Source organism: Teleopsis dalmanni, chromosome 2 (genome assembly GCF_002237135.1).
Source record: "Teleopsis dalmanni isolate 2A chromosome 2, ASM223713v2, whole genome shotgun sequence".
NCBI lineage: Eukaryota > Metazoa > Arthropoda > Insecta > Diptera > Diopsidae > Teleopsis > Teleopsis dalmanni.
In genome coordinates this window covers 211,618,000-211,636,749 of record NC_051847.1, presented here as the reverse complement: position 1 = coordinate 211,636,749, position 18,750 = coordinate 211,618,000, and the positions used below count along the sequence as shown (strand labels likewise).

Genomic DNA, 18,750 nt, shown 5'->3' with positions numbered 1-18,750 from the left:
TACTAATTATTGACAATAATGTTATTGATATAACATTCGCAAATTCCAAAATAAATGAACTAAACTATTCATTAAATGAGAAGTAGCAGAGAGAAAAGGAAATCTAATTCTTATCAGTTAAAATTCAACATATCGTATATCATGTTAACGTACAGCCTATGTACAACTTCTTGCATGGGAAGTACATTTATCAGAATATTATAAATTTAAACTTAGCTGAACTTTAAGACTAAATTATTTTAATAATTTCAAAATTTGTTTTTATATTTGTCAGATAAATCGTGTTTGAAATATTTGTTTCTTGATTTTCCAACTACCTTTTTTATTACTAAAGCTTATCGATTTTAGAAGAGGTCCTTCCTTTACGCCCAGACACATCAAGAGAAGTATTGAACTCCTGTAATTACTCCGATTTTTTTAATATTTGTAAACTTCTCAAATTAACCTTGCATAAAAGTAAAAATTCCTTTTTTGTGTAAATATGTAGAAAAAAAATAAATATTAATAGTGTTATCGTTATCTTTGAATTGCCTAAAGTGTGCACTTCTTTTATATTGCACCAAAGTTTTTGCCATTAGTAACAAAACTAACTGTCACTGTAAGATAATACACAATGGTAAACTAAAAGTCTATGACATTATGTCTTCGAAATAAAAACTTTATACTTTTTACTTCTTTTAAGAATTTATGCATTTAGTGTCTGTCAGTTAAGTCACTTAAACAAATTGTAATGCTGCACTTAAAAATAAACATTTTAATATGAAAATATTTGAACCCGCAGTATAAGTGAAATTATCCTTGTTACTACATATCCCAGAGACCATAAAGGTTGAAATAAAGGTTGCTTAGTATAAACTTTAACCAGCGATGTTAGTCCTAAATAAATAAAACTTTCAGCCTATATGTAAACAAATATAACTACGTGTGATTATATCCTACACTCAGAATTTACCTTCACTTTATATTTACAATAAATTAGGTAATGTAGATATAATCGCAGTTGTATCTGATGTCAAAAATGTTGCTTCAGCTTTCAACACAAACGGAAATCAATTTAGCTTCAGGTTAGATAATTTAATGGGCAGACCGGGTTTTCTCTAGTTATGTAAATATTGTTACATATTTCTTACATAGTTGTTGACTTATTGTCTAATATTAAATAAATAATGTCATAAACTACCATTTGACAAACTACTCATACTTTTTTTGGGAAAAAGTTTACAAATGCACAAATCTATATTAAATGCGTATTAGCCATCGTTTATTTATTTAGTATTTGAAGAGGTTGAACCCAAAGGATATATTCTATTAAGAATTTTCTAAATAATATTTTTATAAAGGATATTTACATTCAGTAATTTTAATAAATCATGCGGTATTAATAGGGTATTATTGTTTTTTGTTAAATTTAAGAAAATAATCCGAATACACAGTTAAAAAACTACCAACTTTCAATGAAATGCACTCAAATCGATGGTGTGTGTAGTTTATTTTAAACATTGTCACCTTACCTTCTAGCCAGTTAGTTATCAAGGCACTTAAATCTCAAAAAACATAAAATACTTGGACAAAACAAGTAGTCATCTTACCTTCTAGCCTGGCAGTTATCAAGACACTCAAATTTCAAAAAACTGAACATATTTGGACAAAATGATCAGGTATGAATTGTATTGTATCTGACACATACCGACATTAAAACAAAATAAAAAAAAAACTACCTTGCAAGAAAGTGTTTAGCAGCCGTACTTCCAGGACCAAAATCCTTCCATATTCTGCAAATGAATAATGTTGCCCTACTACTACTGTTACTGTTATCTCCACTACCCTACTAAATCTACGATGCTTTTCACATTCCGTACGACTTAGTTCAATATAATTAGATTTAAACTTAACTAAGAACAACTTAACAATTTACACAGTAATTTTGATATGACACTATAAATTGAACTATCAATAAAATAAACTAGGAAGCATTTCTAATGGACTCTGCGGGTTTTGCAAAGAGCAAGAGAAGCTCTCTCAGCACATGCTGAGAAAGTGCTCTCCACTAATATGTTAGTTATAGAAACACTTGAAATACACATAACACCCTATAATGGATTAAATCTCGTTAAAAATACGACAAAAACTACTATTTATTAGGGAACTAGAATTGAAAGGATTACTCAAAGCCTATGAAGTGAACACAATACATCTTAAGGCTGATATAATTTTATAAAAATGTATCCCTAAAAATGCGAATTCTTTTTATTTATCATTTGTTATAAATATAAGCGTAATGGCAGCGATCTTAATATTTAAATTGATTTCTAGGCATATAAAAATGGAGGAATGAATACTGATATCACTAACACATATACTTACGAAAGCTAGCTCATGCTAAGAACATAACCAATTTATAATTGGTATGGATAATTTCATTAATGTTGTGAATACAAGCCTAAAAGCCAACAGTCTATACGCCTATGTAGCACAAAAGTGGTCGCGGTGCTCTGCTCAAATGGGAGCTAGTACCCTGTTCTTTCTTATTCTTATACGCCTATATGTATTCATATTTGCATCGATCTTCAATCATATAATAATAAGGAAATGAATTTTGATATCGTTATAAAATTTTACTAGAACAAAGTGCCATGCTATTCATAGAGTTAATCTTGTACCTTATTGTTGTACCTATTGTTATTAATTATACTTAATACGATTTTTGGAACTAGCAGAGACTTTGAGCCATAAAATACCTTAAGTCTCTTTAAGGCAATATACCTATTAATTAATTTACTACACATTATATAAATGACAACAATGCATTATACTTTGCCTCTTTGTACTCTTACAAAGAGTACAAAACTCACTCCAGTTTTTCTTATATATAATATATCTTTGTGACAACATTTGTCAATCAAAAAAAATAAAGATAAAATTTTTCTATTAACCACAAATACTTTTAAAAGCAAAAGTTCATATTTGTAGCGCCTCAATGCACAAAAACATGAGTTTATTTACAAAATAATTATACAAAAAAATCATATATATTGGAATAATAAAAAACTGTAATAATAATCAAATAAAAACCAAACGCAGAAGGAACCACACTCTTAGGTAAAGATTTGAAAACTTACCTTCGAGAAATAGTCCATGCACGTATACACCCTCCGTTGGATACTCGGTTATGTCCTCTTTGTTGTAACGTGTTATTTGGTTTTGCAACACCACGGAGTCGAGAGCCCAACCTTTATGTGCTCGTGTTACTTCCTTTTATTCCCACGATAATTACATTTTATGCGACGTTTCACGTTCAAAGGATGCATGCCGGTTTGTTACCGATTGCGGCGGCAATGGTGGCAGCGATGGCAGCGGTGGCGTATGAAGAATAAAATAGGAAAAACGCAAAAATATAAAAATTGCGGAAAATTTATATTGAAGTGTGTTACGTTTTGTTTCTTTTGGTGTATAGTGCCGTGACTAGTACGGCTGGGATATATATATGGCTTTAATAAGGATTTCAATATTTGTATTTATGGTCACAGAATATGCAAAGTTTAAGTAGGCATGCAACATGGAACAGTTTTTGCGTCAACTAACATTTGCGTAGATAACCTTTGCTATACCTTTGATTTATAAACAAATGCATGCAGAGCAAACTGTGTTTATAGTAAGTGTTGTCTACTTGTACATCCTGTGTATCCTGTGTATTAAGTGCTTTAGGCTATCTTCTGCCATACAGTAGAACATTTATTTCTATACCACTAACTTTTCTATGCTTTTTCTCACAAGAAAGTAGTTTAATGACGGTGTATGGTGGCACTAACATCATAATCAGTAGGAGATTCTAGGTGCTTATATACTATATTGTACCCAATGTATGCTGCAAAAGCAGTTTGCCATAAGGGTCAATACAATTATTATTAAATTCGTTATTCTTTGTTTATTAATAGAATTCACGCTGGTACGTGGGCTTTTTATAAAAAAAAATATAATTTATCCTTTACATGTTCTCAGCTTTCTTTTCTGTATGAGAAAAATTTTCTTTTATTCGCACAGCACGACTTGCATACATAAGAACTTTACTCAGGTGTGAACTCAAGTATTTTATCTTTTCATAAGAAATTATTAAACTGATTTGAGTAAAGCCGTTCGCTTAACAAATTCTTTTGCTAAAATTGTGTAATGATTTTAATTAATTTTTCTATTCTTATAAGAGATCCTTTGATGAATCTTAATGAAAAAATTTACTCGTACTTAATAATAAATCAATTTGAAAAGTTAGCTTTGGATTTGTCAAATCTTTATACTCTTGAATGAGTTATTATTAAATTTAAAGCAAAAATGTAAGATAAAGTTATATTAGACAAAAGTTTTATAGGATATTTGCGAATAATTTCGTGCATATAAAACCTTCATCTTTCTTAATTCACCAAATGTAACGACTATCTTCGGGTCACCACGGCAGACGAGACACCTTTCAGTTACATTCTCTGTAACTGTCCTGGCCCAGACAAGAGGAAATCACTAGGTCGAGAATTACTTTCCCATTCTGACACTAGGAGGTCCTCAACGGCTGTCATTTTGGCTTTTATTGGAAGGACGGAATGTCTTTTGTTCGATTAGTGTCTGTAGCAGCACAAAAGATCAATTATAGACGGTACCCTGTCTCTTTCCTATCATATCCTAACGACTATCTCCAGTACTGTTGTGTTGATGTTTCACAGCATTAGTCGAAACAATCTTATTTTATGTTGCTTTGGCGTTGTGGATTGCAGTAATAAAGCATACTTTAAGCCAAAGAAAGAATCCTGCGCCTGGTTGCGATATTTATAATGAAAACTTTGAAGACTATTAGACCTAAATTTTTTTAGACCTAAAAGTTTGGAGACCACAAACTTTAGCCAATATTATTAAGACACTGTGTACTTTGCTATGGCACCAAACTTAGTTATATGCGAATAGGTCCGTCATAAAAAATCTCACTAATAGAATTTTGGAAAAATCTAAAAAAGGGATTAATGATATTAAATAATTTTTCCTTTTGGTTTAAGTGATTATGTGCAATATTTTTCTAGTACCAATAATAATTTCAATTTCTAGTTTATCCAATCATATCATTTTGCAAAAAACTTCAGTAACCAGTTAACAAAACGCTTGATTAGTTAATTATGATTTTTGTATCAACCTATAACAGATTTATAATGTTAAGTTGTATATTTTAACATTCTTCTAGTTTTCAGCACCCAAAATGAATGAATGTAATTTGCTTTCTCGTTTCTCAAAAAGTTAAACAAATAACCCAAACTTATTTAATAGAAATTATCTAACTAGATCCGTTTCAATAATTCAATTCAATAAAATGATTAAGAAGAATTAATAATTGCTTGAATAGTTTACTTTGTAAATTTGAACATCAACTCCGGCCAAACTTTCCAAATCACTTAATCCAACCAGACGCAATTTTCTGTATTTATCAACTTTGACAAAACTTAAGACGACTTTAATTTCACTTAAACAATTATTGCCAAAACTTAAAGCCCATTTAATTGGATAGAATTGTTCCCTAAAGAATTAAGAAATATTTGAAATATGTAATCCTTAAAACTCTGACAATTCAGACAGGCATTCCATGCACTCGCCAACTTTTGATGAAAAGTAAGGCTTAAAAGGATTTGAACATTTGTTCACGTTTTACTTAAAATAATTTTACAACAAAAACGTATTACTCACTTGTCGCATGGCGGTCAAAAATCCTTGTGGATTAAAGAATCCTGTCATCCAGAAAACCTTTTATTGTCAATTAAAATGTGCAACAGATTATGAAAAAGAGAGAAAAGAGGATAGCTTTTTAAATATAAAAACCAATTAGCGGTATTGTTAAATGAACTTCAACTGTCAACAGAAAAATTAAAATATTTTAAAAGAAATTAAATTCTTTTAAGGAAAAACAGTCGGAATATTGTGCGTTACTTACTTTTGGCCGATCCGTTGAAATCCAAGTACGAAATTGTCCATTTCGCTCCAACAATTCAGTGTACCAAAAGCCCAATGTTGTTGACTCCCAGGATATCTGCGGATGACAATGTTAAAGTCGCAAGTAAATAAAATAACTTTATGTGAGCTTTTGACACACATTTAAAAATGTTTTTGGTTGTTGGGCAGCTGCGATGAAACTTAACTTTTGTTGGGAAAATGTCCTTAAAATTGTTTGAATTTCATACTTCAGATATTTAATAGTTTTTCTTTTTTTCCTTACAAATAAGCAAAAAATATACGAAATTCGAAATATTTTGCACTTTGTCCTCATTCAAGTGATTAAAGATTTAAAATATTAATTATTTCAGTAAAACTGTGACAGTTTTTAAAAAGAAATCGCAAAAAATTTAAAAATAAAGAGGAAAAATATTTTGTATAAAAAAACAATTAAATTCAATGTTTTTGTTTAAAAAAAAATTTTTAAAGAAATTTCAAAACTTTTAAATTGGCCATTAGAAGTTATAATGACAAATCTCAGGTAGGTGTGTAGTTATAAAAGAGAAAGCAAAATGTTTTTTAAATTAATATGGAAAATAATCTTAAATTCAAAATGAAAAAAAAGTTAAAACAATTGCTTTCTTTTAAAGAAAATGTCCTTTATGAATAGATTTACTGAAAAACATTTAAGTAACTCTTTTAATATGTTTGTGATTACCATCGATTAACTTATCGAAATACTTCAAAGTAACTTTTGTTTGATATATACAGCACAACTATTGTACTCGTATTATTCTTCAGTACTAATAGAAGATGTGATTATTTAATATAATTAAATATTTTTATACAATAAATTCATTTTACTTTGTTTACAAGACTCAGAAAAATATTTCGAAGTGAACGTTGCTATTTGCTTTATTATTAATTTCCAGCAAAGTTTTAAGTTTTTCCATCAGTATATATAAACACAATTAGTTCAATATTTATTGAAAAATTCCAACAAATTACCCATTTATTTTAAATTATTAATAAGCTTTTATATTAAAAGATGTGTATTCAACACAATAAATTACAACCTTATTTTTATAATAAAATCATATTTATAACAATTTTAATGCATATTACTCAAAAATAAATTTAGTACTATAATAAAGCACTTAGCAATGAATACACTTCTTTAAGTAGTTCAGTTAACGAGTCATTTTCTTTAACTAATTTAGTACATGTCTAGGTAGTTCTGAAGAATTTAGTAAATAAAGACTATTATCTATTATTTCGAAACGCTATACGTCAGTCTTAGTAATGACGACTGCTGAAGTGTTAGTCAGTGCATTGTCTTGATAAAGCCAAAGATGCCTCTCTTATAAATGGGAGCATTGATAATTTAATGTCATATCTTATAATGATTCATGAAAACATTAGTTATTTTACTACCATGTTCCGGGAAAATCAGCTACAGGTCATTCTCATCCTAGAAAACAGTACCCATTAACAACTAACAAAACAGTTTCCACTGTCATCTTATTTTGCCACTTGTTTTTTAATTAACTTTAATATTGTTGTTTAATTTATGGACTATAAAACATCCATCCTGATTTCCTAAAAGTGTCTAAGAAATGTGGAATAGTTTGCATTTTCATTTCAAGCTCAATCAAATGCGACGAAAATATCTAAAGCAGTATTTTTGTAATGTGATTAATTGAAACATCACAGCCTTAGTAACCATTTTTATTTTTATTTGATGACTACTTATTCCCTTTTGATAAATATTTTGGACGCTTTTTTTTTGATGTTTTCATCATATGGAATTTTTCTTATTAACTGACTAAAAACACTACTTCTCTATTCTTTTTTTTTATTGCTGGGTATGATAAAACAGAGTCCTCGTAAGCCTCACTAAGAGTTACTCTGCGATGCAACTGCGATTTTTTTTTTGTAAGTACAAAAAACCAATTGACATCTTTCAAATTCTCCATCCCTATCTTATTGCTGGATATGATAGAGCAGAGTCCCCGTGAGCTTCACTTAGAGTAACTCGGAGATAAGATGCATTTTTGATTTTTTGTTTTGTAAATACAAAAAATCAATTGATCTCTTTCGAATCACGAAATTACTAAAAGTAATTTTAAAAGCATTAGTTAAAAAATTATTTTAATCAGATTCTGACGCAAAACCTTTAAAATCTTTACGTATAAGCAAAAAAATTAGTATAATTTGTTTTAATATTAATTCATTTAATGCAGCAAATTTCAAACTACCTTTTGTATGAAATTTAAAATTTCTTATTAAATAGCTTATGTACAATTATTGTATTTGTATTATTTTGCAGTATATTCTTTAAGGTATATTATTTGCTTTATAGCCTCAAAAAAAATAGAGGCCCTGTGCTCCAATGGGAGATACAGGAATTGTAAAAATAAATTTTTTTTGTTGCAATTCACTACTTTTCGAAACCTCTTTACTATGTAGAAATTGAATAAAAGTTCGCTCACCTAACTGACCGCATGTCAACTCAGCAATTCTGACTACCAAAAAGTCTACTGATATATACACCAGTTAGATAAGTGTAACTAATTTGACATATTTATTAAAGGACTTCTATCTATTTGAACAGTTTTATTGATTATTATGAAATATTAATAAAGTTTTCCTTAAAAACTTGCTATTTTCAGCAGAAGCCAACCAAAAATTGTATAGTTTTTGCAATTCGAAGTACATATTTAGCCTCTGATAAGTTACAAAGTAAATTTGTTCGCAATGCTATAAATATTAAGAAATACGAAAGGAAGTATATAAAAAATAAATGGGCTTGACTCGAAAAGTAAAAATAATAATCATGTTAATATATCTTACAAGGAAATTGCCGAAAATGTTAACAACTTGTAAAGTCTTCAGCTGCAAACATTTCAAATTAATTACTTTGAGGTACGTGACGTAAATAAAACATTTATTTTGAGGAAGTAATTGCGTACTAGAGCTATTATTGACCCCCAAAGTACCCATACATGCACTCCATCAATGTGAGCAGCGAATGATTTATGCATGAAGTTGTAAATGTTACTGGCTCATTAAATTATGTTTATTATTGGTAGTAACACTTGTTGCATTCGTTCGCTTTGTGAGCAAATTGACCAAATACCAGGAAGAAACGAAAGGAAGAAAAAAGGACCTCCATCAAGCATATTAAGCATTTTTTAAAATCATTTTGTAGTACATTTAACCGCAGGCCAACATTTTTACTACCTACTAACAGTTTTTGTAGCAACAAGTAAGTGAAATACTATGTGCTTTGTGGGAAAAAATATATCTGAAAGTTCAGTTTGAAGGGAATTTCATTCGTAAGTTAAAAAAAATATTACTTACACGTCTGTGAATACATGAATACACCTTTGAGTTTGATATGCGGTAACGCATAAATTGAAATGCTTAACAAAACCTCAAAGGAATACAATTATTTGCACAAATATTAACACTTCAACCAAAATAAATAAATAAAAAAAAAATTAATTTATTTGTAAAAAATATAAAAATCATGAGAATTTTTCTACCCGCTATAATCTCCGTTCCTCATCAGAAAAAATAATTTTGTTAAAAAAATTTTAAAAAATATAACATCCATTTCTTCCTTTTCGGTTATATGTAATGAAGCGACTCATTGTGGGCGTTAAAGCAAATAAAATCTGAAGAACACTCCACAAAGGACCTTGCCAATATATATGAAAAGCTGTTGAAGGATATAAAAAATGAATTGAAACACTTAGCCACGTTTCACGTTTTGGATTAGTACACATCAATAAACTTATCAAAAAGGTGAATGGAAAATTTATATTGAAAGCAATAAAAAAATTTATTGAAATTGTGCCGTAAAGGTGATGAAGGATTTGAATTTGAAATAAATTGAAAGAATTTAGAATGTAAACTAATTGCGAGGAAAATTGTAAATTGACCACAGCAAAAAACAAAACAGGACAACAAAAAATATCCATTTTTTATTGTAGAACTTAAAGCTAAATTTGAATGAATCAGTTAACCCATAAAAAGCAATTAATCAAGGATTAAACCTGTTACATTGTGTTAACAAGGTTAAAATTAAGTTATTTTAAATGAAAATATTTTGGGTCCTGCGAAATCCTTTTCATAATTCTAGCATTTTTAACACAATAAAATGTAAGTCTCATAAAAAAACAGCACGATTCAGAGAACAGAGTGTCATACAGCTTTTATTAATTCAAATATTTTTCTTCACACACTTGAGGATTACTTTATCGCATATAGAGGACTATTTTTATATTATTACTATTTATATTTATATTAAGATGATAAATCAACTGAGTATTACTTCATGAAACATATGGAACTGTATTTGTTTATATATTAGAAAATATGTAAAATTTTTCCTGACACGTAAGCAATTAAAGTAAAGTCAAGAAGAAATTAAAAGTCATATAGGAGAACTTAGATTCCATAGATTTACGAAGTTCATAAGTTTAGTTACAACTTTGTCGATCGCAATACTACTACTATACATGGTGTAATCCAGAATTATCAAAAAATTTCAAACTGCGCGCGTTGTTTTTTGAGTTAATTGTTATGTATTGGTTGCACTGTTAGTAATGTATGTACCATACTAACTAACATGCAATAGCCAAGCTTATTTTATACTTAACATACGAATTAGCAAAACATACACTAATGCGTTTGGCTATTGAAGATGTATTGGTTTGTAAAAATATTAAATAATGTCTTTCCCTTTAATACTGTACAAATATCATAAACAGTTTAATAGTGAAAGATAGTAAAAGTGATAATATGTTCAGACATCATAACAGATTGTTTTTGAAAAAAAACCTACCATTTAAAGAGGTTGCGGAAAAAATAAGAATGTCACACTAATCATTTAAAATGATTTTTACTAATGTTTAGGACATGAAATGTGTGACAGCAATATTTGTTCTCAAACTACTGAACACCATTTTGCGTATCTAACAGTTCGTGGCGACAAAAAACATTTAAACGTGACACTCTTCAACATTTTTTATTTACAAATTAAAAAAGACACTCAAAGGACAACATTTTTCAACAATGGACGACATAACAGCGAAATAGTAGAGCTACCATTGCAACAGTATTTCTCAAACTTGAAACTGCTCTGCATAATATAAAAAGTAGGATAATTTGAAGTGGATAAAATAAACACAGAATACCAGTAAATAACTTCTAAAAATTTTGTTAATCAATGGCTATATGATTCGAATCCACTCACTAAAATCCCCCGTGTTTTATTATTTTATTTTATTATTTATTATTTTATTAGTAAGAGGTATGCTTTATTATAAAAGCGGAATATTTTAAACAAATAATTTTATTACTCCTCTAAAATATATATCCTTTCTTTATCTCTTTAAACTATTATATCCTTCACACATATAAAAAATGTAATTCTAAATCATTAATTTGTATGATTAATTTACACATATACTAATAAACAAACTTTTGGCAATATCAAATAAAACTCCATATGATATATGATCTTCTTCTTATTTGGCACTACAGTCCAGTGTGAACCTTGATCTACTCACATCGATAGCGTACTTAATGCACTTATAATTAATCAATTTTAATGATTCAGTTTAAACAGTAAAAACTGAAAAGAGTTTATAGTATTCCTAATAATTTGATATGTCACATTTTGTTCTAATCTCAAACAGAGATATGTGACGATATCGGGTAATTTTTATAATTTATCTATTCTCTGACGTTAATCAAGCTAAGAGTATTCAAAATAATTATGTCAGATATTAAAAATATGTTTATTTAAACATAAACTTACCTGTACATTAATAATGATTTTAATAACAAAGAGCAAAATTTATATAAACCTTACGTATCACCTACAACCAAAATGAACTCCCTAACATATTAATAACATCTTTGTGATCCTTATTCTAATCTTAACTACGATATTTTTTGTTGCTCGATTTTGCACGTGTTGCACAGCCACAGAGTACATGTGCAGCTACACGCATTTTATACTTAAAATAGCACAAAAATTACCTGCAAATATCAAAAGTTTGATTTTCGATTGAAACTTCAAATCAAAGATGAATTTGAGGAAGTAGTAGAAGTGCAGTACAGTACAATCAATATAAACCTACACACATGGCACTGCACTTAAAGCACAACAATAACAATTTTCAATAAGCGCCACTTAGTGTACTTTTATGCTGCATTGCATTTTGTCACGAAACTCAATTTAATATAGAAAATATTTTCAATTTGCTTACAATCTATATCAGAAGCAGCAATCTCACCTTCATCCAACTTTCTGGTATGCGCGCATCGTACATAGCATCTAAGGACTCCTTCAGTGCGGGACTCATTACAATTGTGCCATCAATTGCCAATTTCAAATCACACAGGCACGAATGCACTCTTTTAATAACTTTTTGCATGCGATCGATCTCTTGCCTATTAAAATTTTAATCAATTCATCAATAATTGAAAATTATTACTGAACAAAGATACTTAATAAACTGAATACGTGCATCCATGTTTCATACCGAATACCGAAGCATCGAGACTCATGTGCACATGTGTGCCTAAGGATACGTACCTAAGGAAAATGTTCATTGGCAGTAAAATGCCCATCCGCGTCAGGTTCTCACGCACCTCATATGCATTGTACTGTGCCGGTAGCTTTCGCAGCATGTCATCAGCCAATTGATATACAATACTCTCCCGTGTTTCGCCACCACCACCACCGCCCTCTTTGGGTTGTACGCTCAAAATTGTATCCAAAATGCCTGTTTTAATAAAATTAATAACAAAAGCGTCGTGTAAATTTATCAGAGTTTTGAAAATTCGCCTAATTGTTTCGTGTAGGCGTGCCTCGTTTTTATGGCGTTATAACCCAAATTTATTCTATCAACACGGTTTGTTGGATGAGGTCAATCGTGTGCACTTTACGCCATTGAATTCAGTAGTCAAATTAAATTTGTTTAAATTAAAGCATTAGCATATTAGAGATATTAAATTTAAAGTACTAAAAAATTAATGCTTAGTAAATTAACAAATATTTAACATATATAAAATCTATAATATAGCATGCAAACTGCAACTTCTGTAAATATGAAATGGAAAATAAAAAATACATACATAACCTTTTATTAAGCGAAGATTCGCGAAATTTTGGTAGTACATTTCTGATTACCGACACATTGAACTTGTAAAGCAAATTATGCGTTATATGCACAAAAACAAGACTACGGTTCACGTATATATCTAATATTATAATCTGAGAATACTTCAACGATTTTCACTATTACTATATCTTTTAATTATATGACACACATAGTTATATTATAAAACGGGTCACTTTAATAACTAAGAAATTAATAACCGAAATCTTCACATTATCAGTGAAAGTAACTATGCACTATGAATTAACCTACTGTAATCAATAGAGTTTTTCAGTTAAACTTGGTTCAAAAAAACAATCAAGGACAGTATGGAAATAAAAAGATCTGATGATAATGTCACCTATAAACAATTATATCAAGTTTCTGTGTAAGAGTACGTAATAAAAAACAAGTGAAAAAAGTTTTTAGATTTTGACTGCTAGATCAAATTTAATTCTAAATAAATTAAAACGCAATGCTATTATTATATATTTTTCACCTGTTGCAATGTAACACAAGTCAACATCGTCAACAAACCAAATAACCCATTATATGTAACTTTATTATAAAGAAAAATATTATTATGTATAATACCAAAAGTATTTGTAAGATAACTTATGCGATCAGGGACCGAAAATAACAGTTCTTTCAAAATTTTTAGTGAAAAAAGCAGCGACAAAAAGTTGTCTAAACTCATATTTAAGTATAGAGTTATCATTCTAACAACTTTTATCCTCAATATTATTAATATATTTTATATGTAATATATAAAAATTTTAAAATAAAACTAAAAAAATAATAATTAAATTTGCTTTATTTTTGTGCTTTTTATTTTTTCGCGCAAATGTAACTGTAGGGAATCACAAAAACAACTAATTTGTATGAAAATTGCATTTTATATTACGTTTTAAAAATATTCAGCAGAAATTTCCAGTTATTCATGACTTTCATATTTATGACGCAAAAGTAACAGTTATTAGTGCGTTTTAAAATAAAAAGCAGAATTTTTTCCTTTGCGCGAAAAAATAAAATGCACATAAAATAATTATTTTTGAGGAATGTAATATAAAGCAAATTTAATTATTATTTTTTGAGTTTTATTTTAAAATGCGAATGATAATAAAATGTGATTTTTTTTTTTATGATAACTATTACTGTCCTTGTATGCGATACGTTTATTAGTTACGTTTATTAATCAAAGATCAAATCTTCACCTAATCCATCAGAACAGTTTTCAGATGAAGTATTCAACAAGCGAACAATTGTTTACAAATATAAGAATAAAAATAATAACAGATATTAAAGGAAAAACTGAAATAAAAAGAATAACAATAATAAAATAAAAAGAATAAAAAGGATAACAGATATAAAAAGTATATTATATATTATCGAAAAATACCTAGAAGATGAAAAATTTGGCCTTCTGTATTTCTGGAAACAGCTTTCACATTTAATAAGGTTTGATCCGGAACCTTGGCCCACTAGTAAAATATTTTAGAACTTACTTGACCAACCGATTGCTCCGTAGCAAACATAAAAATAATTTTTCCTACTGTACACTTTCGATATATCATCACTCGTAAATTTGATTGTAACCACATTTGCATATGACACTGCAATGTCCACAATTAGAAATACAGAAGCAATATCAACAATGCAACCATGACCTTAACACTTGGACAATGTACCAACTGTTATCACTGATGAAACAAAATTCTCATCAAGAAACGCGTTGCCACCGCACAAATAAAGTAGCTTTAAGTTTGGTTAATTTAAAAACCAATTGTTACACATCATACCCCCTTAAATAGTCATGGGAATCTTGAAGCAATTCTGATGAATATGTTGATTCGTTATATTTTAATTAATCGATATAAGCATTGTAAGTATTATAAGTACTATAATTATTTACAAGTATTTTTATATTGATTTAATACATAAAAAATATTTATTGTTTTTTATTATATCAGTTCTTTCTAAATTCTTCTACTATCTGTAGAGTCTGCAATTTAATAGATTTAAAAATGCTGCATCATCTTTTTTTGTATATGTTAATAATTGAAAAAAAACTTAGCATCTTTTAAATATCTCTAATTTTTACTATGAAATCGAAAATATGTTCTAACCTTAAAATATTGCAGTTCACTAGTTAGTTTTCACTCCATTGTATAAGTGTATGTGAACCTAATAAGTCTGTTTTGTAAATGCTGTAAATAATGCTTGGTTGAGTACCCACTTTAGTCGACACATCATTTTTATCAACTTAACCCTCATTTCCACATAAGAACCTTTTTTATTCGTTTCGTTCTGTCATGTGGTGCACTTTTAGCTTTAAACAAAAATATTTTTAAATAACCCAAAAAATGAGAGAATAATAGAACCGACAGTATTGGGATTCAAAACGTAAAGTAAGTCAAAGTACAGTGATTCGTTTTTCCCAAAATAGCTACACGTGTTCCATATATCAACTGTAGTTAAACTTGCTTGTATTTTTGCCACTTACCTTTCGCTGAATTAATCTGATATGTAATATCCGCATTTGAGTGCAAGCCAAAAACTTCTGGCGTATCATAAGCTGGTAAGCTATTAATATAATCAATAAATCCTTGTAAATTCTTTGTGCTTGGTACTTTATATCCTTTATAAAACTCAAAAGAATTCGTCAACAAAGCCTCACAAAACCAAACAGCTGTAAATGTTGTCAGCAGACGTTTGTCAAAGTCATCAGTTACACGTCCGCCATACTGCACTTCACCAATCATGTATACTAATGTCTGCCAAGAGACACCCTTCTTGGGATCCATTTCATCAAGATGATTTTGTACGAATTGCACGCTAGCAGCAAAATCAGCTTGGTTAAACTCATATGGGACATTCCAACCAAGTGGGCCAAATTTTCGTCTCTCCTGCACTATGGTATGTAAAAAAGCGACAGTGTAAAGCAGCGGTGGCCATTGTGGTGCGGAAGTGTAATCAAGAAAATCTTGAGTGAACGACTGTAAATATCAAATTTGCGCATAAAAACGTTTGCAATGTAAACAAATTTTGACTAACGAGCCATATACCTGATAACTACGCTTCATGCTTGCCCTTATGCCTTGTGGTGGTTCATTCGTAAATTTAATTGCCATTTGCAACAAACCAATTGGAAAATCTGTATGCGGCTCTGTTGTGACCCACATGCGAAATGTTTCATCAATGTGTTCTGTCTCGACTAACATATCAATAATTTCCGCACAAAATGGTAGCGAAAGGTGTACATTTTGTAGCAATACCCAACCACCACCAGCCATTGATTCCAATATCATTTTGCGCGCATGAAATTCCTGACCTTGACCCATTGAAACGCTTTTAAGTGCTGTGTACGAAAGCAGCTTATTAATGGGATTTTTCTGTGGCTGAAAAAGCAAATTAGCTTTAAAATCATTTTTACTTACGTATGGTTTTCTGTTTTGCTAATGCCCCAATTTGCGTGGTAGGATCGGAACCTATAGATAATAAGCAAACAAATGGTGTACGCGGTTCAGATTCAAGCCAAGTAGCTTCAAGATCTAATATTTGCATTTCTCCATATTCGGAGCCAAGTGATTCTGTTTCAGTTAGATGAAAAATGATATTAACAACTGAGTAATTCCTTTAAAAATCTAATATACCCTCAATATAACGTTTAGCCTGCGAAATAGTACGATCTGGACACCATGAACGTATTAATAGTAACTTTCGAAAACCATCTAGAGAGATCTGGTAACCGCAGGGTATTTCTTCACTTTCCGGCTTCTCTGCTTCATACCAAACTCGCCATTCTTTCTCATTTAATTCAATCTAAAATTGTTAACAATAGAAAAAATGAAAGTTAAGTTGAGTTCGTAAATATCTAAAAATCTTACAATATGGTACATATATTATTAACTCAAAATGGTTGTGTTTGCAATATCTCTACAATGTACGAGAGCCTACTTACCATTTCTAGTACATTGGAAAATGTTTCCAATTTACTAATCTCAACTAAATTAAGCCATGTTATATCTAATATCCAGCGAAAAGGTTTTGGTGTAACAGCATTGAGATCCAAGGATGCACCGCCCTTTATAAATGCCATGAACTCCTCATGACTGATGATGCCATTGTGGTAATCAATCTTAATGGCAAGCATCAATGTAAAGAGTTGCTTATGTCGCTCATATAAACTGCGATTGGTAAACTTATATACTTCATAAGTTAAATAACGTAAAATAATGTTAATGCGCTCCTCAGTGACACTTGATTTTGTAGATTTTGTAATAGAATTGTTGAATATAACTAAAAACTGTTTTAAAGAGTTCTGGTACATTACATTTACATTACTCATTTCAACAATTAGAAAATAAAGTATAGAGCCTCTTGCTGCCACTGCACGAAACTCTTCACGTGCTTTCATAATTTTCCTTTCAGTTACTTCAGATATTTTTAACTTCTGGTTTACCTCTTCAGCTGTGGTTTTAGTTACACGCAAAACCTCAATAAGTGCCTCATCATCTACCAGCGAACCCTGTGAGGAACTTAAGCGATACAATAGATTACCTTCCAATTCCTTCATGTTGCGTTGATTTTGCATAACAGTTTCAAAGAGTGCTACACGTTCTGCTTCCAATTCTGATTTTTCCATTAATATAACACGACCTAATAACTGATCTTCTAAACCACGCATAGTTACTGTGAAATCTATAATTGAAGTTTTTGCGCTCACTTCTGGACTGAATGGTGGATTCGGTAATTTTGTTGTTATGTATAGCATAAATCCAGGCATGACATCACATTCCTTATCACCAACCAACACCTTCTCGATACTGCCAGACTTAATAAAATTTTTCTCCAGCACATTATCAATAACGGGATCCAATTCTGTGCCTACATCTTCGATTAATAGTGGACGACCCAATGACAAAGAGTCCTCTAAATGTGTACGGAAATATTTATGATTAAGTGATGTGATTTGTAACTCATTTTGATCCTCTTTTGATTTTATCCAAATTTTGCCTTGTGTTTGTGGATCAATTAAAAGTGGGTAACTACTTGATTTAGTAGCTATCAAAGCATTTTGCACTGATAACTCATCATTTGGTAAGCCCTGCAAAGTCCATTCAGACACTGTCGATGAGTCGACTAACATACTTATTAGATTTAAGCCTGTGGTAAATGGTATGCTTTTGTGCTTAAGTATGCCCATCCAAGTTTTAATCAGATTTGCACGAAACTCTTGATTATATGGACCACAATATGAAAGAAATCCGGTAGCTAATAACACATCACCAACTAGCTTTCCCAGTTGAATTTTAAACTCTTTGCTTTGATTTGTCCAACGATGCTTTTCATCCGAGAGACCATTAATGAGCGCAGTAGCTGCAGTCATCTTACGTAAGCATACATTGGCTGCATCTGTTAAACGCTGCTTTTCACCTACTGCCTCGTCGTACTGATTCTTAACAGCTTGCAGTGCTTCTTCTCGTTCACGTAATTGCTCTTCGGCACCGGCTAGATCGTCCATAGCAAGCTAAGAAGAAATTATTGTGATAATGTTATAAGTTCTATACATTTTTTTATAGAAGTTTATTTAAACAAAATATCTACTCAGATA

General features: G+C 30.1%; 1 protein-coding gene across 1 annotated transcript in view; it reads right to left on the bottom strand.

Annotated features, from left to right (window-relative positions):
* LOC119676685 (dynein heavy chain 5, axonemal-like) overlaps window positions 1–18,662 on the bottom strand; it is an 18,944-nt gene extending 282 nt beyond the window's left edge. The window contains exons 1-10 of the mRNA XM_038087940.1: window positions 17,098–18,662; window positions 16,790–16,958; window positions 16,574–16,726; window positions 16,202–16,494; window positions 15,640–16,132; window positions 12,572–12,761; window positions 12,270–12,426; window positions 5,960–6,055; window positions 5,716–5,772; window positions 3,120–3,252 (exon numbers count right to left, since the gene is read on the bottom strand). Of these exons, the coding sequence (XP_037943868.1) occupies window positions 3,120–3,252; window positions 5,716–5,772; window positions 5,960–6,055; window positions 12,270–12,426; window positions 12,572–12,761; window positions 15,640–16,132; window positions 16,202–16,494; window positions 16,574–16,726; window positions 16,790–16,958; window positions 17,098–18,660 (3,304 nt within the window). The 5' untranslated portion in view covers window positions 18,661–18,662. The remainder of the gene's footprint in view (window positions 1–3,119; window positions 3,253–5,715; window positions 5,773–5,959; window positions 6,056–12,269; window positions 12,427–12,571; window positions 12,762–15,639; window positions 16,133–16,201; window positions 16,495–16,573; window positions 16,727–16,789; window positions 16,959–17,097) is intronic.
* Between the last annotated feature and the right edge of the window lie 88 nt (window positions 18,663–18,750).